This window comes from Falco naumanni, chromosome 7 (genome assembly GCF_017639655.2).
Source record: "Falco naumanni isolate bFalNau1 chromosome 7, bFalNau1.pat, whole genome shotgun sequence".
NCBI classification, from domain to species: domain Eukaryota; kingdom Metazoa; phylum Chordata; class Aves; order Falconiformes; family Falconidae; genus Falco; species Falco naumanni.
In genome coordinates this window covers 13,463,107-13,486,216 of record NC_054060.1, presented here as the reverse complement: position 1 = coordinate 13,486,216, position 23,110 = coordinate 13,463,107, and the positions used below count along the sequence as shown (strand labels likewise).

The following is a 23,110-nucleotide window of genomic DNA, read 5'->3' as shown; positions in this document are numbered from 1 at the left end:
ACTTTCCCTTTGTGTAATAAAGTAGTTCTATTAGTTCATTAGTTTATAGAGTAGTTCTATCTCTAGTTCATTAGTGGGATAAATGAAAGTAAATAGTATTTGGGCCTTAGAAACAGGTCATTCCAATTATGGTCTTGTTTTCGCCATGTGTTTTTAAAACTGAGCCTAATTCAGCTGGCAGAATCAAACATTATTTTTATACCTTCATTGCTCAAATAAATAGACCAAACCCCATTGTACATTGATCTGGTGCTAGCTTGCTATACCACAGGTTGTAACAGTGAGATAATAATCAGTAGAATATAATTTTTAGGTTATGTAGCTAGAAAAAGCTGTTACAAATCTTTGAAGACAGAGGATTACCATTTTACCAGTGGTAGGAACATTTCATTTCCAAACAAGTTGTTTCCTCTGAGATTTTTCTATGAGACTATTGTTTTTCCCCTTCAGATGAGGTGAAAAATATAGGCTGTTTTCCAGATTTGATGGGAAGCTTTCAACATTCCACTGTCTTCAGCGGCATTAAATCCTGAATGTATTTGAACAAGGTGCTGATTATGTGCACTTAATAAACATCCATTTCATAGTTACGGAAAACCCAGGGTTTTGCCATGGTGCCATTGGCAATTTTCAGCCTCTGTGATTACAGTACAGAGATAAAATACCATGCAGGATGTTCTGGTCATGAAGTTGCACCTGAAGATAAAAAAGGTGATCCTTTATGAATAAATGTAGAGATGTTTATTAAATATATGAAAGCTAACAAATCTGGCACTTCCTGGCTGGGTGGTAAAATAACATGGTGGCATACTCAAAGATGTGAAGATTTTATTTCTAGAGCATTTTAATTGCTAGTATTTTATTTTCTTATCTTGTGGAATACTTTTTTTAAAGTGTAGTGAAAGTTTTCATGCAAAGTACTCACTTAAAGACAAATAATAAATACCAACTAATCTGAAAAACATTGCTGTTGGTTAATAGCATTGTTGTGGAAAATATATCAGTTCCTTAATAATCACACTTCATCACTGTTATAAATGCCAATACTACAATATTGTTGAAACTTCTGTCATTCTCTCTTATTGTGGTCTACTGTACTTGGTATTTCCTAAATGTTTTTATTTCCAAATCAGGGTTTTTTTCACTGTGTAGACTATCTTCCCAATTTAGTTCAAAAGAAAAAAGAAAGTTTTTTAGGTTGTATCTTTCAACTCTTGACCTGAAACAATTCCTTTAAAAATTGGTACATTTCTTGCAAAGCAGAATATGAATTATAGTTAAACAGGCTGAACTGCGCTGGTAACATTTTTTTCCTTTCTTTTGGCATGGAAAAAGACCAAAATCTTTACCTACAGTCTCATACCCCATTTTATTTTGTGCTTTCCGTGGTTCCTTAAAGGCAAAGATCAAATTTACTTTTTCTTAATTAGCCCACAAATAAGATTCACCACAGCATTAAAAATTTGTTTATTTTCTTCCATTAGGAAATTTTATTATCTTTGAGAATCTTCCAATATAAACTCTTCTAACAAACTGAAAAGCATTTAATGACCTGAAATAATAGGGTTTTCTGGTGTAGAATTGATAGTTTAATTTTTGTCTGTAGTTAATGGTCAATTTATTTTAATTATCTCCCATAGCTTCTTTTTTATGTTTTAGTTTTGTATAAGCTGTACTCACATAAGTAACTTAATTAAAAAAAAATACAGCTTGATTTTTATTGAAGTGACTGTACAGTATAAAGCTACTTGGGATGTATGAGAGAGAGGGATTGTGTTTTGCTTTATAGCAGAGAAAGGGCTGCTACTAATGACAGGTCTACACACGAAATAATTACCTGGCATGATTCTGTAACAAATGTGTCCCTATCTGCTGGTACAACCCAATGCAGGCAGTCATTGACTGCCACCTTCAGAACAGTGCCTTGTGTATTTACGTTTGCTACAAGATCACAATTATGAATGATCCTTTACGTTTGTGAGGAGAATAGTGGTTAAGGCTTTGGCTAGCTAATCGCACTATGAATTTGCCAAAAGCTTTTTTTTTCCTACATTAATGCTCCTGCTTCTGTGCTGCAGTGCTGGTTTCACGGACAAGGGCAGCACAGTATTACGCACAGATTTGAATCTGCTGTGCCAGGAGTGTGGAGAAGATGGGAGTATCAGCGTGCCAAACGCTCTTCGCTGCAGAGAGGGTACTTGAGCTAAACCTACAAGGTTGTACAGCTGCGGCTCCACACTTCTTTACAAAAGCCTGTTCAGCTTACCCAGCGCTTCATCTTTTCAGAGCGTCTTGCTGTATGAACAGCTGTAGTGGTTCAAATCAAGTATCCATCTTGCTCAGTGCTGTCTGCAGCAGCGTGGCCTGGAGCAGATGTCTGGGAAAGAGTAAAAACAGAGTAACCGTAATGTTTTCCTGGGCCATAACCATTTTCTGGTCCCGGCCTGTTGTGGTTTCCTTGTCAGTTAATCCTGATCAGCCTTCCCCATGCCCTCATGATTTTGTAGACCTCTGTTGCAGGCTGAAGGCTGCTTGTGCTCTCATACCTTTCATCATCCTTAGCCTCATGTTTTTCTAGTTAAGTTGTATCTGGTTTGAGGGGAGAGAACAGCAGCACATAGTTGCCAAGATGTGGGTGAACTGGGAACTTACATGGAGGCACAGCAATGCTTTTTCTTTTATTTTCTTCAGTTCCTTTCCAATTCTACCTGAAGACGTAAGAGGCAATACTTCTCTTTTGAGTTACATGACAAAGTTTTTAAGAGTTTGAAATGCATTACCTAGTAATCTGTGTTGCAGTCAGATTTATTCATGAACATCTGTTCCATGTTAAGGCTATTGCCCTACCTCCCACACCCAAGTTTAAAAGTCTTTTTTTAAATTTTAAACTAATTTTTAAACTTTTATTTTACAGGTTTGCAAAGGTACAGATTAGTGTATCAGCACCTATTATACCATTCCGAGAGACAATAACAAGACCTCCAAAAGTCGATATGGTGAATGAAGAAATAGGAAAACAGCAGAAAGTTGCTGTCATACACCAAACAAAAGAGGACCCAAATAAAATTCCTGAAGGAGTTCAAGTTGATTCAGATGGGCTTATTACAATATCTACTCCAAATAAACAAGCTACTCTCAGCGTAAGAGCAGTGCCACTTCCTGAGGAGGTAACTCGACTTCTTGAAGAAAACAGCGACTTAATTCGAACTATGGAGCAACTCAACACATCTCTGAATGAAGAGAAAAAAACCCATGAGATAAATCAGAAGACTCTGGATAGGATCAAGGAATTCAAACAAAAGTTGGAGCAAAATCTGCAGGGAAGAAAGTGGAGAAATGCTGTTGATCAGATCTGGTCATTTGGACCACGGAAGTGTGGGCCTAATATTTTGTTATATAATTTTGAGGGCTATAAAAGATCTGTGTGGCAGTGCCTTGGGAACGCTGTGAAAGAAGCAAGTAAATACAGAGACTTTGACAACAGCATAGTAAGTGGATTTCAGCTGGCTACGCTTTCAGGTCCCATGTGTGAAGAACCCCTCATGGGTGTTTGTTTTACAGTGGAAAAATGGGAAATAAATAAAGTTGGAGAGATGCTGTCGACTAGCAGTCAGGATTCAGGGAACTGTGATGCCGTAGAACATAAACAAAATGAAGATGCTGCTCTAACGAGGAGTTGTGCTGATGAAGTTTGCAGTGCGAATGAACACCAGGACAGCAGTCAAAGTGTTACAAAACCAACTGAGAAAATTAGTAAACACAAGGGAGAAGTTTTACTTGCAGATTGTTATGGTCCCTTCTCTGGACAACTGATTGCCACCATGAAGGAAGCTTGTCGTTATGCTTTGCAAGCAAAACCACAGAGGCTTATGGCAGCAATGTACACATGTGAAATTATGGCTACTGCAGAAGTTTTAGGTAAGACAGACAAAATAAACCTTTGTCAAGAATTTTCTTTCTGAGTTCCAAGGTAAGGTTTTATAAATTAGGCTGTATCAGGAAGTATAACTTGATTAAAAGTTTTATCAGAAGTCTTTTACATAGTTCTCCTGTAGATTACAATGACTCTGTGATGCCTGTAGTCTTTATAATATTCTGAATGAAAATTCAGCATTCATTGTGCTTATCTGAAGCATATGCATAAATAGCAATGCTATACTTTTTTTGAAGTGCAAGGTACCAAATGTTGCCTTTTTATGAAGTTTTTATAATTCAACCTGAGTAAACATGAATATCAATATTGTGCCTCATAATTAAGCATTAGTTTCATGAAGACATGAGGAAACCTATCCTGTTTTAAAAATGAGTGCAGAATCTTAGTAAATGCTATTTCAAGATGTTCAGGAAAAAAAGAATGTTGAGTAGTTTTTTGATTATGGGGTGGTTTTTTTCAGTAGCATCTGTGTCCTTCTGGTATGCAAGTTACTGACTGCAAACCCAGTGCATACCAAATTCATGTCAGTTACATTACCTTACCACTTACACCTACTTAAACTTGGTTTTATGACCTACTTGCAACACCACTTAGTTAACATAACATCTTGGAGTTTTCCGTGGGAGTTGCTTGCATGCTAAGTCTGATCCAGTGCACCAAGATTTTTGTTAAAACTAACTTCCATTGCATTTAAGCTATCAGTAAATTGACTATACTAATCATGACAGAAATTATAGTATATTTCACATCCAATAATTAAAGATTTGTTAATTGTTGTAAAAATCTCATCTGTTTTGCATACAAGCATAACGATAGCAGTATACAAACCAGATTGGTCTGAAGAGAAGAATTTACAACTGCATGTAGTGAAAAGAAGTGCCTTTGAATGAGCAATTTTTTTGTACAGATGTGTGGTCCTGTTCCTTTCTGGAGGTACCCTCTAGCAGGCCTGGTTAAAGGTGTCCTGCTGTAAGCTTATTAGCGCATTACCTTAAACTACAACTTCCTATGACGTAGAACTTCTGCATTTCAAACTGTCTTTAATTATTTTTTAACATGTAAGAATGCCTGTCCAATTAGACTTTGTAGCATTACTCATTACTGGTCCAGGAGCACAATATGTCTGAATTGCTACCTCAAACTACAGGGAAATTATCAAATTTCAAATTACAAAAACACTGTGTGAATTGCTGGTTTTGAAAATGCCCACTGCTGGAAAAGCATGATTGTTTATAGTGATTAACATGTATCAGCTGATAAGTTGTGCCATAAAACCAAATGGAAACATGGCTTTCTAATGTGCACATATACATATATATATAAATAATTATATATAAATTTTTTTATATATATATATATATTTTTCTTAATGAGTGTAATTTAGGATTCAGGCATGCAAGAAAATTAGTCCAGGCTAACGAGTGTGAGTTGTGTGGTAATAACCATGGACATGCACTTAGTTCATTACAAATTAATGGGTTTAATTTTTATTAGGGAAGTTTAAGCTAATAAATTGCATCCTCGTTAGGGGAAGTGAAGAGCACACATGCTAACAAGTAAGACTTGGCAGTTGACATGTGATAAACCACTGACTTTGGTACCTTTATTCTTTTGTTTGATCTTCCATATGTTGATACCCAGTTGAGTTTAATCTATCTTCACATTAATCTGCTTGTTTCTAAGCTGTTAGCTTCTGAGAAAGCTAGTTCTTTTATAAAGTTCCTTATTTCGGTATATAAAGGTTTTTCCATCAGACTTTTCTGACAATGAAAATAAACTGAACTGGAGCTGAGGAGGGGAGCAAGGGAGGAAGCACGCAGTAATGGCTTGCAAGCTTATACATGTCCAGTGTAACAGGCCTTGGGTTTAGACTTGGGTCCCGCATACATCTGGTGTTTCCCAGCAGGTATTACTTGGAGCATCTCATTCCTACAATTAGTTCACTAGAAAAATTCATTTTTACACAATCCTGCTTTATGGAACTTCTATGTAAACTCCCCAAAGCTGAAGAGTATTCTGAACTAGTATCATGTGTTTAATTATTATTAGCTTTGGCCTGTTGATATTCCTACCTTTTGAGCTCTTCTTCCTTAGTCTAGGTGTTCCGGAGACTGAAAGCTGGACTCTTTTCATTTTGCTGATGTCATTGAAACTTAGTTGGGAAGATACTTTACCAGACTCAGTTTGTAGCTTTTGGGCTTGGATTTTCATAGCAATTCTTATGTCTTTATTTTTTAAAAAATAAAAATATTAAAATTTTGGATCACAGCATTTTAGGGGACAGTGCAAATCAATTTGTAATATTACCTCTGGCTCAGTTGTGTAAGTGAAAACCTGCAGCTTCCAAAACAGAAGAGCAGCTCGTCCTTCCCTGTTTACTGAATTTGTGATGGCCCCATGGCTCTTGCAAATGCTGATCCTGTTGTCCTTCCACAGTATTGCTTTCCAGTATGAAGCTTAAGTATTTTATTTTTTTTGCGTGCAGGGAGTACGAAAATGAGTTTAGTGTTTCCACTTAATGCACTGAAATATCCTTCAGTAAAGTGGTGAACAGGACTGAAGGAGCTGGTTTTAATATGTATTTAAAGTGAGTCTTATGCACAGGTTTGTTCTCTGTTACAGCACCTTGAAGCTGTTCTTGAAGTAGTATCATGTTTTCAAAATAACTGCTTTAACTGCTTCAAACAGGAAGATCTTAACAGTATTTCGTGGTGATTGATGCTGCTAAATCCATTCAACTAATTAGTGTAGCGGTAGAACCAGTATTTCTTCAGTATACTGCTGTCTGCTCATAGTGGTAAAACGGAAGACCTTATATAGCTTCTTTGTGATAGCATTAATTAAGGCAATACTCCAGACTGCTTGAATGAAATACATGCAGCTAGAAACCATTTAGTAAGCTATAAATTATCTTCTGGCTTATATGTTTTCAAAGGATAATCTTCAGTGGGTTATGGCCAAAAAATGTGCATCTAAAGTGCTTTTTCATAAAGGTTACCTTACCTCATTAATATGTGTGCAAAGTTTTCTATGTCTTACTTAAAATATTTATTTTAATAATTATAATGTTAATAACCTATAAAGTGGTTTTGAACTTACTTGCTTTAACAAATAGCTTTTAATATATACTGTGTAGTACATCCACAGTATGTACAGTGACCATGATGTGGTGCTCTTTTGCAGCGTGTATGTTTAAACTCGCATTTTAAAGCAGTTACTGACTTGTGAGCTGTGCTGAGATAAGACCCTTTCATATCTGAGAATTTTCTGGACTCACTGAAATTTCCATGGAATTGAAATTGCTAGTTATGTTAACAAAGGCTGTACATCCCTGGCAAGCTCAGTGACTTATCTTCAGAATGCCTTAATCTTTTTTATGATTTTAAGTATAGAATTTTAAGTATTTCCTCCATTTCCTTGTGAGCCATAACAAGACTATTGTTCATCGTAAAGGTGAAGTTCAGTCAGTGGAACAGCGAGGAGGTCCTGGTAAGGGCAGGAGCAGAGAAAATTATCAGTTATGACAGAAAAAAACACTTCAACCCCCATTTTATTAGAGAACTATAAACTCTTGAAATGATTGGTGCTGAACTGATGCTTCATTACCTGCATCTGACAGGAAGATGTAACAGTACTAGCTGTGTGCTTGTGTGGAGTGTCTTAAAAAATAAAGGCACATGAACCCACTCCAATATTTTCTCTGGTATCCTGCAGAAGGCTTACAGTATATATGCAAATCAATATCTGTGGCTATAATATGTAACAAAATCTTTGTCAAGTAAGAAAAGGTGGCAAGTATTATGAAGTAATGCATATTTCTATTTATTTCCAGTAAGAGTCAGTTTTGACCAGCTGTTTAAAAGGTAGCAATATGCATTTGTGTTTTTTAAGTGCAATATAATAGAAAATATTTGAACCTCTTAGAAATCGATATAAACTTGTTCTTCATGGCAAGGTACTTTTAAAATTAATTTTTGCATCCAATACTTACTATATATTTGTAAATGAAAGCATTCCTAAAGCACTTTCTTCAGTACATAGGTTGTATTGTGTTTTTATTACCTTGATCAACACAAAAGTGTTTGTTAGTATTTATCTGTAGAATGCTTAACCCATAAATTTGCAAAAACATTTTCCAAAATTAACCTAAAGCCTACCATAAAGTCAAACATGGCCATTTTCACATCTCCTACTTTCATGGTATAGACACTGTATTTCAATGGATTGAATATTAATTTGGGAAAGAAAAATAAAAATTAGACATGACTAAAGACTGAATTAATTAAAAAACTAATTGAACATATTAAGCACGATAAATATGTAGTATTTCAGATAAACCAGCTTTCTGTGATTAGAATAGCACTGCAGTATCTGGGACAAGTACCATACAGGTACGTGGGGATCCAAACAAACTTCTGAAGGTAGCTAAGATATGATTCCTGAAGCACAGTGATATGTCTTAGAATCATAGAATCATTTCGGTTGGAAAAGACCTTTAAAATCATTGAGTCCAACCTGGCACTCTGTCTCCACCAATAAACCACATTCCTAAGCGCCACATCTACACATCTTTTGAATACCTCCAGGGACAGTGATTCAACCACTTTCCTGAGCGGCCTGTTCCAGTGCTTGATAACTGAGTAATGTTTCTCAAATACTTGGTTATAAGAAGTAAAGCAAGTCAGGTACATAACCTGGCAAAGTGCCTTTAAAAAAATAGTCATATGATTGTATAAAATGCGCCTAGTACAAGCATTGTCTAGATCCGTACAGCTGTAATGATGTGTTAAATGTTACTCATATGGTTCTGCACATTGTACTGGGAAAACATGTTGTTTGCTTGAATTTAATGGGTCCACTTAATTAATCCGCTTCCAAGAAAGAATTTTAGCCAAAGAAATGATGAATTTTACTTAATGATGAATTTTCCCAAGCAAATATTTATGTATTTATCTTCATGATGCAGAAAATAAATACATTGGTAAGCTCATAAAAATTACGTCTTTGCAGGTCGTGTGTATGCTGTCTTGTCCAGAAGAGAAGGCAGAGTGTTACAAGAGGAGATGAAAGAGGGGACGGATGTGTTTATTATTAAGGCAGTCCTGCCAGTAGCAGAAAGCTTTGGTTTTGCTGATGAAATCAGGAAGAGAACTAGTGGCCTGGCCAGTCCGCAGCTGGTGTTCAGCCACTGGGAGGTAAAAATATCTATTCATTCCATCTGTTTTGGTGATTATTTCCTGTAGATGTGGCAGACTGGAATAATAAGCGGAAAAGGTTAAGTTTTGGTCAGGACATTTGATTAATTCCTTTCTGAAATGAAGAGGGGGGAAAAAAGTTGCTTTGTATTTGTCTTGTTTCCTTTTATAGATATGCTGTTCAGAAATTAATTTATGTTTTGTTTAGATGGCATGCTTCTCTATTTCAATAGAAAGTGAGGCCTTCACAAATGAAAGTGATTCTTCATAAATGTGTTTTCCTCAATTTTATGTGGCTTTTTAAATGAGTTCTCTGGTAAACTTGTTTGGGGAGTGGAAAAAACCCCACCCAACCAACCCAAAACACAAACCAACCCCAGCCTACTGCTAATAGAAAATGTAACAATAAATCTAATGCATATGAAAGTTAACCTTCTAGGGGTTAACATACACCTAGGGGTTTGGGGTTTTTTGGTCCTTATATCAACATATATTTTCATTCCTAAAGGCAAAGAGAATAGATTTCATTATTTCAGAATTAAGTCTGGTGATAGTAAGTGGTGGTATCCTCAAAATCATTCCCTTTGGTCATCTTTGTCACTTAAACGGAGAGGTGAAAGTGAAGGTGTAAAGAAAATGTGCAAGTGGGAAAACTGATAGAGAGTGTCAACAGCTGATAGTGCACTGTATCCTATGATGTGGATAGTAGATCTTCAAGGAATAATATAAAAAGCTGTAAATCAGAGTTCCTTGTTCAAGGCAGACACACCTGCATTGTAGAGCTCCTCTGAGGAGTCCACTGAAGGAATTAAAAATTAATTCAAGGGCAAGAGTAAGAGGGTATAAGCTTTTAACATTAGATTTTTAAAATATCTGAAATCTAGTTTTTTCTGGTTTTGGTTGTGGGTGTTATTTTTTTAAATCAGATGTTCTTTTATTTGGTGTTAGGACCATAGAAACTTTTGTAAATGGATTGTAAAGTCTTTTTTTGTTTGGTTGGTTTTATTTCATCTTCTGATTTATTTTGTGATGTCAAATGTGAAGTCTTTGAGACTACAGATTTTTGAGGTCAGTGGGACTAGTATTCCGTGCAGTTGCCAGCTACGGTGTGTTTACCATTGTTTCTCTCCAAAGTATGTGCTTTTTTTTTCACATGGTATGGATTCTTCCTCATTTGTAGTAGCCAAATTGCCCTACTAGGTAGTATCTGTTAAGTACTTCACTGCCAGTATTTCTTTGTTAGTAATTGTAACTGCATCAGGAATTTTATGTGGATGCTAATAGAAAAGGAGGATCTCTGCAGACCAGCCAAGTGCTATCAAAGGAGTTGGGAATCCTGGAAAGAGTACATTTCAGAAAGTACATTATGTCTTCATTGGCAGTGGTACCTTACTGGCATTAGAAATTGCAGTGGACCAGGGACTTACCTGTCCTCCAGTACCGATTCATTTAACCTTCTTGTAGCTAAGTCTGACTTCATGGAGGACCATAGAAGGGAAAAACAGAGATACACCGAAAGAAAGAGGAAAAAAAAAAAAACCCCAAACCAAGAGAAACCCAATAACTGTCCTCCATAGATGGTGTATGCACACAAAAAAACCCCATAAACCTGCAGCTTTTTGGGTATAGGGATCTACGTGTAAGCCAGTAACAGATTAGGTACCTCAAACCAGTGAGGATTGGCAGTATTGCGTACAGTTGTCCTCTCAGTCTTGGTTGTTCTCATTTGAGGTGCTGGTGAGGTTTTGTGGCTTAACTAGTCTTTTGTCTGAACAGCCTCAGGTATCAGTGCCCTAAAGGAACATCAGTCAGAAGGATGTTAATTCCAGCTAATCATTGTTTTGTGCCAGTTTCTTTAGGATTTGTAGCTACTGTGCTCCGATACTAAGCAAAAACATAAACCCCTTGCCTCTCTGACTTCCACTTCTATCCCCAAACCCTGGCATGTATGTTCATTCTGTCAGGTGTTAGGAATTTCACATAAGAAAATGTTCACATGTAATTATAGATCTGCATAGGAGAGGGAGATTTGAACAACTGGCAACACTTTCTAAAATTGACCCTCAGGAGAGATTAGAATTGCAGCTAGTGTGCTAAAATGTACTGGTAGTAGGAAAAATGCTTGTGTAAACCAGTCACCTTTCCACCTGGCAAATCTCAGTGGGGCAGGTGGCTTTTTGGGGATTTTTTGTCACATTGAAAGTCATGCTCTCACATTTTTGTAACAAAATAAGGCTTTTACTAAGCTACTAGCCATGTTGGTTTTGTTTTGCATTTCCTATGTTAGCAAGTGTATGGTTGCTGCTTTAATTGCATATTATTCAAACCTTCCATGACATTCTGAATGAATTCTGCATTAGTGGTATTTTCTCAGTGTGCTCAGCTCATTAGCTGAGTACCTGGGACATGTATCTACACAGGTTCCTTTTAATGTGTTGTTACCCCCATTTTACAGCTAGTGAACTAGATGCTTTTTGGTATTTTTAAACACTTAATCTCATGGAAATCACATGCGTAAAGTACGTTTAAAGAAATGAAGGTTTAATTTATTTTTTATTATTCATTTCATTAACGCGATTTGTAGACTATAAACACAGGAAGGTCAATAATAGAGCCTACATTTAAGTGAATCCATTTTGGTCTCTGTGGAAATCAAATTACCATTTTTTTTTCTTCATTTAATGAATGTATTTTCTGTAGTTCAGATTGCTGCAGCCCCGGGGGATGGAGCAATACACGTATCAAGGTCTATCTTGTGAGATACTCCTTTTTTATTCATTTCTTCTGTCATACTTATACAATTTATTCCTGCCTGTAGAGGATGGCACCAAATAATCATTAGTGAAAGCTTTCAGTTTGGTCCAAGTTTAAACAGATAAATTTCAAGTTAGTCAAGTATTTTCCTTTATGATATTACTAAGCAATATTAAATGTACTGGGTTTATGTGGCTATATTCTCTTAGATTTCAATATAAACTTTTTCAGAATTCTTAGTTTAAAATATAGAACTTTGGGATAATTAGGAACTCCTTGTATTTTTTTTTTAATCCTTGTATTAATAATGCACCTTCAGTTAGTGTATGTTTTTGCCTGAGCCTGTTCCCTTTGTTCTGTCTTCGTTCTTTGCAGTGACTTTTTTTTTTACTCAGTCATGCCATTTTATCTTAATTGTAAGGTTCTTTGAACAAGAAGATACTTGTGATTACACAATGCTTAGAATAATGGAACTCTAATCCCATTTGGGAAATCTGTGTTATAGTAAAAAAATAATGCACATGGCTCTTTCAGATGCTGATTGAATTCTCAGCAAGTGCAGAACTTGTCAGACATCTACTAGTTGTAAAGTTCTGAAATGTGTAGTATTCATGTTAACTCACATCTTTTAAATTATGATTGGTTCTTAGATACACTTATTCTTGGGGGAGGCATGGGTGAACTGTAAACACGTTTAATCTGAATTCTTTTTTGGTATCCCTTCTAAGTAGAAGATTTAGGGCTCTGAAGATAGGTAAGAGAAGGACTGCATGTAATAAGTGGTAAGAATATCAGGCATTCTGAATCTGCAAGTTTTATATTCTGAATTTTAATTCATTCCTTTTGAATTGTAAGTCATTTTACGACTCAGAGGATGAAGGCTTAATATAGAAGTTGCTGGATGAGATTGTCAAGCATGCATTAAACAGGAAGCAGACTAAGGTAATAAGAGAAACTCTAAGAATCTGTGAATCTACACCAGGTTTGAATTGTAGCTTTACAGGCATCATTGTGCCAGTGACAGTTTAGACATGTAAATGGATTCTAAGAGTAACCTGGAAGCTTTCAAATATGAAAAGCTCATTGTATCGGTCAGAACATCTGAAGCTAATTAAAAGAGTAAATAAAAGTGCTAGTGGTGTGGCTTTAATTTTCCCTCTTGATACGTTTTTCTTAAGTAATAGGAAAGAATGCAACAGTAGAGCCACATGTCTCCTTTTTTCGTTCCAGTTCCCGAATTCCTGTTTGTAGCTACTGACTGAAGTCAAGGCTAAAGCTCAGCAGTCAGTGATTGAGACACAAAGAAAGATGATGGTCTTGAGCCCAAGTTAACTTGTATGAGGGGTTTTTTTATAACTACATGTGTAAATGTTCATTATTACAATATTTATTGGAAGAGGAGTTCTCATATCTGACTTCAGGCATTTTAAGGCCTTGGCAGTCCCCTTTATATATTGTGAATGGGATCTCTGAATTACAAAATACTTTTGGATGCTTGTTTTACTTGTAGGGAATCTATACTGATAATACATGTCTGTAGGGTAAGTGTCTGAAGTTTGACCACAAGTTATTCTGTCTCCCCTTAAACCTTCTATCTTTGAAAGAAAACAAGAAGTTATTAATCTGATACTTCTTGTATTTTTGTAGCTTTTGCAAGATGGCTATGGATATGAAATAAGTTAACTTTTCTATTGGGTTTATAACATCCATCTTGATGGCTGTCTGTTTTTTGGGGTCTTTTTTTAATTGTATTTTTGCCAGACCTTGTAATTTGCAATTAAGAGCTGTTGAGAGAAAATACTCCTGAAGGAGTACAGACAGAAATAAAATTGGGAGTTTTTTTCCATGCAAGTTATGAAGAAAGCAATCTGTTTTCATGCTTTCTTTTAAATGCTTGTGTAAAAGTAGATATAATCTTGAGAAGAAGATACATTGCCTTTATTTGTTTGATAGATAAGTTGATCTGTAGTGATGCAAATGGCAGCATTCTGTGAAGCCAAGATTTGACTACAGGGCAGTCAAACAATTGGTAAATAGGGAGGCTGAAAATTGTTGGATTTTTTTTTCTTTCAGGATGTGGTATAGAGATTAGCTATTTATAAAATAAGCAAGCTGGTACACAAAGTGTTTGGTACAATGTGAAAGTTTGTGTTTTAACAAAATAACTGTGACTTGTTTTTATTTTGAGAACATTTTATGTGTAGGTGCTTCTGTAAAATTCTTTAGCATATTGCAGATATTTCTCTTCCCACCCTCTACTGCTTAATCCTCATCCCCAGCATGATGTTTTGTGGAAGTGTTTCAGGTGCTCAGCACTTCCCTCAGTCGCTTGGTACTCCTAAGCAGGAAAGGAGGTGATACCTGCTTTCCACTACGATGGAATGGATGCAGCAGAATGGAGAAGCTGAATCTGCAGCGAGAATATTCTCTTCCTTTCTGAATAGGAAGCATTTGGGGCCTGTAAGGGCTTACAGAGGAATAAGATACCTGTTATGAAAGGGTTTTTTCACTGAATAAAACCAGTAAGACACTGTAGTTGGTTAAACAACAATCAAGAAAAGACGCAAACTTGTAGAATCTTTCCCTGAGTTTTTAAGTTGTGGTTTCTTTCAAGGACAGGCTGAGATCCTGACTGCTTTGAAAGCAGTTTTTACCTATTCTTCAACTGTATATTGCTGAAGGAAAGTATTTCAACACAGCAGTACAGAAATCACTTTAAAAATGGTATTCAGACTGCTCTACGTTACAGGTTATGGCAGCTTCTAGTCATACATGCTTTTCTAGTCATCATGCCTTTTTACGTGGGGTTGATGGAAAGCAACTGTTGATGTGGAGATTGCTTTTGAAGTTGCCTAGTGTCATCTTGTAACGCCATTCTAGGATCTGTATTTTCTTTCATATGGAAGTAAGGAATGACTTGGAAAACTACCTCTCCGTACAGGCACTGGCATGGTTATGTGTGAGGTGGTAGTGTGCTGCCACGCTGCCAGCACTGCTTTCCTGACTGCAGCTGCTTGGGTTAAATACAGGAATTAGCCAGTCACTTGGGTACCTCTGCATTACGCTGTGTGTGATACTCAAGGGAGGGCTTGCATATGGAGGTAATGGGTCTTTCTGGATCTGAGGTCACAGGAAGAGTATAGTCAAGAAATTAGCCTCTCTTTACTTTTGAGATTCATCTCTTCCCTGCCCCTGCTCCACATCCCAAAATGTACAAGACACTAGAGCCCACCTCAGTCCGCCTGACCTCAGGCTTACTGCAGTACCCTGCCTGGTGTTCTGTGTTCTGGTAGCACAGTGCCAGTATCCGAATGGCCTTGCACCCTTTGGTTATGCTCAATGCAGTAGCGCTTCTACGGAGTTACCCTGTATATTACCAAAAACCCAGCAGTTTTCCAAGGTCACATAACTTCTGCAAAGTTCTGCCATTTTACCAGGAAGGTAGATGTAGTTTCTGTTTCACAGTGCTGCTTCAGACATGTAAGACAAGCGTATCAACTGTACCCTTATAGATGCATGGTCTGTGTCAGTACTAAGTGATGGACGCCATTTGAACTGTGAATGTTCTTGAAATATCTTTATAGCATCAATTTTTCTAAGGTAGAAAGGATTCTGATACACTGAAGCCTGTATCATCTTTGAAATTGTGTATAATAGTTCTTTTGAATATTTTTTTTTTTTTTCTGAAAAACAGCTGCTGGCATAATATTTTTCCTGGCATGCTAAGGGCTGCTTGTGGTAGTGCCCAATCACACTGAATTTAGTGGTTCTTGAGATTTCTTATTAAGCAGTTCACAAAGGCCATAATGTTGCTTGCTGGGCTTAAAATCTTCATTGGACGGTGTAAGACTGCTCTTTCTATTCATGGGCCAACTACAGCATTTTCCACACTGATATTTGGCTCAAAAGAAATTTTCTGTCCTCATCAGGCAGTAAGGACCAGTAGGGGAAATGCTACTAGGAACATGGCTGTGTTCCCAGATCTGCCTGACCTTTTGGATGAACTAGGCAGATCCCTTCTGTTTGCTTTTGATGCTTCTCTCAACCTTGTTTTGCATAATTAGGCTGCCTTAGGCAGAGACTGTTTCATACCATCATTTTGTGAAATACACTAGACAATGGGACCCAGATCAGTATTGGAGCCATCTGGGTGCCACTGAAATGCAAGTAATAAATCATCCTCAAATTAAGGCTTAAAATTTCAAGTCCTCTTGAATTGGAAGCGATCTGTTCTAGCTCAAATCTTACTGAAAAGTTTGATCAGCTTACATAATCATTTGCAGAATTTAGTACACACTGTATTGTCCTTCAGTATTAGCATAGCACACTCATAGTATTTGTATTTTTATGGATTGTTACAGGTATTCACATTATTTCTTTGATAAAGATACAGGCATTTATTGTTTGAATAATTAATGTGTAGGTTGTTAGGCTAAAAGAAAATGACAGCTGTTTTGCCTATTCTACTCTGCATGCTGTTACTAAACAAGTCTTATGAGACTTCATTATTTGGGTGTGTTGGTTTGAATAGTTGTGATATTTAATGAAACATCTCGCTTTAGATAATTTTCCTTTTCTAAAGAACACCCTTGCACTACAGTATTTGAAGTAATTATTCACTTCTATTGAGATACCCAATTCCAGCTGACTTCATTATAAAAGGTGTTTTATTTATACCTAGGGTGGTCTTGTAGTTCTGCAGTGACCTATGGAACATATTCTTCAGCCCGTATTTGACTGGGGTTTTTGTATAATGGAATTTCAGTGAGTTGCTTATACTTTCAACAAATCATATCAGTCAAGACTTTTAGAAAGTAGATCACTGAAGATATTGTTAAACAATACTATCAAGGAAAATTTCCATCACTTAAGAATTGCATTTGCAATAACAAATTTAAGAGTTGGATTGGCTGCTGTGCACCAATTCATTTTACTGTATTGCATTGTATATGGCTTTTAGAGAAGACACTTGTTCTCTAACAGAGTAAACACTAGTCCAGTCATCCACAATGTAAACCTTGATTTAGAATTCACTTCTTAAAAGAAATTGTTTTCAGAAGAGCCTTGTGGATGTAGTATAGAAGTATTTCGTTGTGTAAATGAGGAAGCAGTAGCTGTCTTGCTGGCTTTGTCATTTACACTTTGGAGGAGTAATCATGTGTTTGTTCTGGGCTGTTTGCAGTTAAGGCTGCTGTTGTCCCCACCAGATCACTGTGGTGTTGAATAATAAATAGGCATAGGCCAGTGGCTGGTTTATGCCTTTACAAAGGAAAATTCCCAAGTCCTAGCAAAATTTCCTGATGAAAAGATACACTGTTTTCTAATTATCAAATTACACACAGTATGGTGGTATTTAAAAATATACTTTGCCATAACGCTAACAATACCATTATGTCATTGGTTTTACGGTGTATCTTCTAATTTTGGTTGCTCCTGATATCTTTTGTCTGTTATACTTGGTATAACCAGTTTGGCTGTTTTCTTGTCACCCCTGCTCAGTGGTTCCCAGACATGAAAGGCACCCAAGCAGAATTACAGAAAGGCAAACTAAAGACCTTTGATAGAAGGTGAAATGAATTGCTTGAGTCACTTAACATGCCTTTCACAGCTGAAAAATCTTTATTTTTAATTTCCAGTTCTGTCTTGATTGAAGTTTTTGTTTAGGAGTGTGACTTTTTGAAAAAGCACTGTTAAGATGCTATCACATTGCTGTTTTAAAAATTAATCTTAGGCTATATGTTTTAGGTTTGTACTGAAAAACTAGTATGTGGAATCATGTAAATAATTTTAAATTAGAAGTGACACGCAACGTAGAAAAAATAACATTTGTGGGCATTTTCCTGCTTTGATCCTTCGGATCTTCCAGGATCCACAGTAAATGCCCTCTGTTAAATGGCTACATCATATTCCAGAAGGATTGCTCTGTTTAGAATCTAATTAATCATTTAGGACTTTATCCAGACAAAACCTCAAATTTCTGTCACAGATTCCAGAGTCATCCCTGTGCAGTTCCCATGAATACAAACAATAGCTCAGGGGATAAAAAGCTGCTCAGCTCTGATTCCAGGAAACCCAGATCCCCCATTCTGACAGCTACTATTGTAAGCAAATTGATGACAATGCTTTTGGAGCATTATATGGAAACATTTTTTTTTTTTTTCCTTTTGCTTGCTTGTGCTGTATTAACAGAGTATGGGGAATGATGGATGCCACCTGCTATATGCATTTGCTGTCATTCATTAATATGACATAAATAGAAGAGGGACAGTATAGACTATGCTCTCACCTTCACTTACAGAATCAGAACTTTTAAAGAAGAAAATTACTTTTTTTGTTTTGCTGTCAGTAATGCCTCTGTGTAGTGATATTAGGGTTATCTTAACATGGCTGTTTGCTGACTTCTTAAAGGAGAGGCACAGCTCATGCCCCAGGTTCCAGCTGACTCAGTAGATCTGGCTTCCTCTTTCTCATTACTTAACCTTGGTGTGGTAACACAAATAGCATATTCTAATTTAACCTTGTCTTTTGCCGTGTGGACACACCATTCAGATAGACATGATCCTGTAACAGAAATTTTCAGATGCCACCATAACTTGCCCTAGAAACAATATGTAGTGCCTGAATTATTTGGACAGGTTGAGAAGCAAAGCTAGCTCCTGAGGGGGCTTTTGAGACTTATTTATGTCTCTTTACAGTGCTGCTCTGCATCATGTAGCAGTGCAAGGTTTGCTCAGGATTCTGTAGCCCTGTGCTGCACTAAGTTTGCAGGTTTACCCTTGCTGGCTACCAAGTACTAAATAGTACATACATCTGAGCCTCCTGTTCTGTTGGCTTTCCTGAGCGCTAGATACCTGTTAAAGCATAATGGATTCTTATCGGTGGAAGAAGTATCCAGTGCAAAACTTCTGTTAACATCAGTAGAACAAGTCTTTCATAAATCATTGAAAGAGCCGGTCTGTCAAGCCTGGGGATTTTCTTAAGCATCCATCACTAAATATCTAAATATTTACAGGTAGATTAGATCTGTAAGCTCAATTTTGTATACTTTTGGACTCCTCTGTTGTAGTCATTCTTCAAGAATCACTGTTTCGCTGACTCTCTCAGAGCCTAACTTCTGGGTGTTAGATTTCTTGCTAATGTGAAAAAAGTCCAACTTCATCAAAGGGAGTAGTAGCAGCCTTTTAAGTTATCGTAGTTTGTAGCTGTATAATCTCCCTCGGCAGTACAGTCCGGAGCAAATCCACTGAGCATGGATCACCTTCTCTTATTCATGTGTTCTTGGACTTTGAAATTGTTGTTTGTTCAGCTTTTTGGGCAGATCATGAATGGGGAAATCCCTGTTGTTTTTCCATCATTAAGGTGTTCAATATGAACATCAGTACAACTTCAGGTCAACATGCAGTTTCTGCCCAAAAGTTGGAAAAACCCAGTAGTCTTCACTGCTCCTTTTCTGTATTTCTGGTGCATAAAATAATGGCAAAACTTTCAAGAGTGGGTTCCATTCTTGGCTTTATTAATTGAGGTAAGCTGTCAAGGAATCACCTTTAAGTTTCTAGGCATTGGTTATAGGGCCCTATACAAGACATCAGAATGAGTATGACTCGGGCAGATTCTTTTATGGTTAGACAGTCCTTTTATGTTAAAAGTAAATGTAGAAACATTTGGAAAGCTAAGTTTCATACTGTTTATTTCTGAGCTCTGCTTACTTCTGGTTTTCAGCCAGACAACCCTATGCGTAGTCATTTCCCACCTAAATAATTGAGATTGGATGTCACTTCCAGCACAAGTAACATTCCACTTAATTTACCAGAACTATGTATAGTTAACTGGAAGTAGAATTATTTTTGTTGGTTATGGTGCTTAACATACTATTTTGCAGGGCTGAACCTACAATATTACCTAACACAAAATAGCCATCTTCTGCCACAGTCATTTTCCTAACTCCCCCAAAAGTATAATTTGTTGGATTGTGTTAGGTGTTATTTAAGATGAAGTATTAAATTTGGACTTTACAGTTGATATTTCTAGGGAAAATTGTCCATCTTAAGCCATCATTCTAGTTCTTGCTAGTTTGTGTAATTTAAATAAGCTTTAAGAAATCTTTCTTAATTTGAAGTACCGTGTGATAATTACAAGAATTTGTGAGAAGATGTTTATAACACTAGAAAAGGTTTACAATGCTAAGCTAAAATTGGTAGTTTAGGGAAATTTGTTCCCTCCTTGTCATTTGCTAGTGTTAGTGCTAATGTTACCTATTTTGGAGATGATTATAGTGATGTCCTCAACTATTGTCATAAACTATCCTAATTCTTACAGTAACTAACCATTGTTTGCACTCCTTTTTCCATGAGGATTTTGTTTAGGAAATGGATAAGGTATTATCTTTAGGGCTTTTTTAGTAAAGATACAATACCTGTCACTACATCTTTTGGAGGAAATCTACAGTCATTTAAGTGAAATAAGTATTTTTGAAATTTGCAACAGAACCCGAGTAACGTAATGTGGTCAATTTTATCCCTTCCCAATGCTCATGGTTAGCATTCTTGGAAGGTGATCTTCCTATGTTTCAATAAGTTCCTTAATGCTCATTAACTACAGTATTTTTTACTCTGTTTTATGGTCAATTGTCCACTAATGGGAAAGGAAGTTGAATCTCAGAACTATAACCCTGTCCAATTTTGGTTGGTCACCCAGACATCAGTTCACTAGGGAGCACTTCCCAGATTTGATTACACATACAAATTACAAGACCTTAAGACCTGATGATCACTCTTAATGACTTAGGAGTAATTTCTAGTGCCTGCAAGAGTTTAATATATGAATAGAAATTAGGTGGATTCTTAGGAGCTTAGAACTGGGGGTGGGGGGTGTCCTTCTTTTTCTTTAGGTCTTAAAACATTTACTTGAACAACTAAAATTTCTTAAAGTAATGAGAGTCACTAACAGTAACGGAATAAATTGTTATCTTGGGCTAGCTAGGTAAGCATTAAGCCTAGAATTTGTGTGAAATCTATGTAGTCCAAAGGTAGAGGGTAAATATCTCTTCAGACTGTCTTGGGGTATTAAAAATGTTGTAGCTTTCCTGTGCAAGATGAAACGAGGAAAGGTTTTAAAGAATTTGTAAGATAATTACACCTTTGAAATACTTGCTGTGGTAGTCTGAGAAGTGTGGGGTATATAGGATGAACTGGGGATAAAGACGTGTCCAGTTATTCTCTGATCATCTCTCTTCTCGAGGACAGCCCCTGAGATGTTAAGCTGCAAGAGCAGCTCTACTTAATTACCACCAGAAGCAATAATTTTTAAAGCATCTGTCCATGCATAGGGATTGAAGAACATGGCGCACAGAAATGAGCAGAAACCTTCAGTGCTTATAGACTCTAATAAATTCATACTGAGATAATACTCAAATAAGGAATTCCTTTTTGAAAACTGAGAATTTTCTGAATGTTATTTGGCATTGTTTGCTGACACGCAATTAAATTTGCTTTAAAAAAAAAAAAAATTCATGCAGATCAATGCAACTGGATTTGAAAAGCTGTTGTGGTCTTTTGATGGCATGTACCACATAGTGTACCGTAATCCTTGTTTTCTGCTTAAAAAGCTAATTGCAGGCTTTCCAGAAAACTCTTGTCTGCTCTACTTTCATACTTCTCTGTATCAGAGATTGATTACCTGAAATGTGCTAATAAACCGTTGTACTATTTTACGTTTTTTTCTTTTTTTTTTTTTTTTTTCTTTTTATAGATCATTTCAAGTGACCCATTCTGGGTACCAACCACTGAGGAGGAGTATTTGCACTTTGGGGAAAAGGCAGACTCAGAGAACCAGGCCCGCAAGTACATGAATGCAGTAAGAAAGCGAAAGGGACTTTATGTAGAAGAAAAAATTGTGGAGCATGCTGAAAAGCAAAGAACTCTCAGTAGAAATAAGTAGATGTGTCTGCTTCCTTTCTCTCCTGACTCAGCTAAGTGCGGGTGGATTATTTTCTATGCAGCAGATTCAAAATTTCATGGGGACTTTGTTCTTTGACACCACTTTTCTTACACACTGTAATGTCTGTGGCTTATGTTTTAATAAACTTAAGCCTTTCCAACTTACCCAGAGAAAATAGTTTGTTTATTTAAATAAAATATAGGCATATTTATTGCAATTGGTCTCAATTTTTAAAACTTACTGCCCTGTTGAACTTTGTCACAGGATTAGGAACTCCCAATTTAATTTGTTTCTGATTTATTAGATGTAATTGAAGTTAGAGCTGGTTAGCTAGTTTGTTGCAAATAAACTATGCACTTAATTTAGCTCCTTAATGTGTTTGATTCTGTTTTTAAAATTTATTTTAATTTCTGTGATGTATTTGTTACTCAGCAGTACTTTCCATAGTTGCCTCTGTGCGAATAGATGTAAGCCTGTTAAGAGTTTCTAAACTATTTGTTTTACTTTATTCCTCATGTAAGCAGTCATCTAAAGCAACAATGTCTCTTCTTTAAATCAAAAGGCAAAGATAGCACATGTGGAAGACTTAAGCACTGCAAACCAAGCACCATTTGTCTTTTTTCCCTCCTTAAAACACATCTTACTAAAAAGTTCATATGGTTATCCTAAGCTGGGAGCTCAGGAGGTTCTGAACTAGGCACACACTACCTTTGCGAATCCTCTGTGTTTACAGACTCCTGTAGAAACTTCTACCCATTCAACCTATTGTCTTGAATTCAGTGAAGGGAAACACTTGCAAAAATATACAAAATGTATCACTGTTTGCAGGTGTCTAGGATGCAGAAGGCTCCAAAATGATTCGGACCAAGACTATCCAGAAAAAAAGCCCTCACAAGACTTAGGTTTTAGTTAAGAAAAAGGGAAACCTTGGATAGACAAGAAGCATGATGCATGAATTATCTTCTCATTTGCTGCTTAGATTTGTAAAAGGAAAGGACAAGAATTCTAGAAGGTAAAGGCTGAATAGATGGGTGTCCTTGAAGAGTTTCTGATACTTAGTTAAATGAAAGGGAAATAAGTCCTCAAATCTTGTGCCAACTGACTTTCTGCTACCTCTTGCCTTTGCTAATTGCAAAGAGTTCTGTTTCCAGATAACCATGCAAATATGTTGTTCTTTTCTTTCCAGAATATAATATTTTTTTAATTTGTAATTGCCTTGTACTCCTTTAGCACCTACTTGGTCTTTCTAAATAAATATTATCTGTGTATCAATTAATGCAGCAGGCAGAAT

The 23,110-nt window shown here is 36.5% G+C and overlaps 1 protein-coding gene across 2 annotated transcripts in view; it reads left to right on the top strand.

The window, feature by feature from the left end:
- The window catches only part of EFL1 (elongation factor like GTPase 1), an 81,125-nt gene extending 58,941 nt beyond the window's left edge, over positions 1–22,184 (top strand). For both annotated transcript variants that reach the window (XM_040601449.1, XM_040601448.1), the window contains 3 exons: positions 2,915–3,918; positions 8,945–9,129; positions 21,631–22,184. In XM_040601449.1, the coding sequence (XP_040457383.1) occupies positions 2,915–3,918; positions 8,945–9,129; positions 21,631–21,819 (1,378 nt within the window). In that variant the 3' untranslated portion in view covers positions 21,820–22,184. The remainder of the gene's footprint in view (positions 1–2,914; positions 3,919–8,944; positions 9,130–21,630) is intronic.
- The last annotated feature ends 926 nt before the right edge of the window (positions 22,185–23,110 follow it).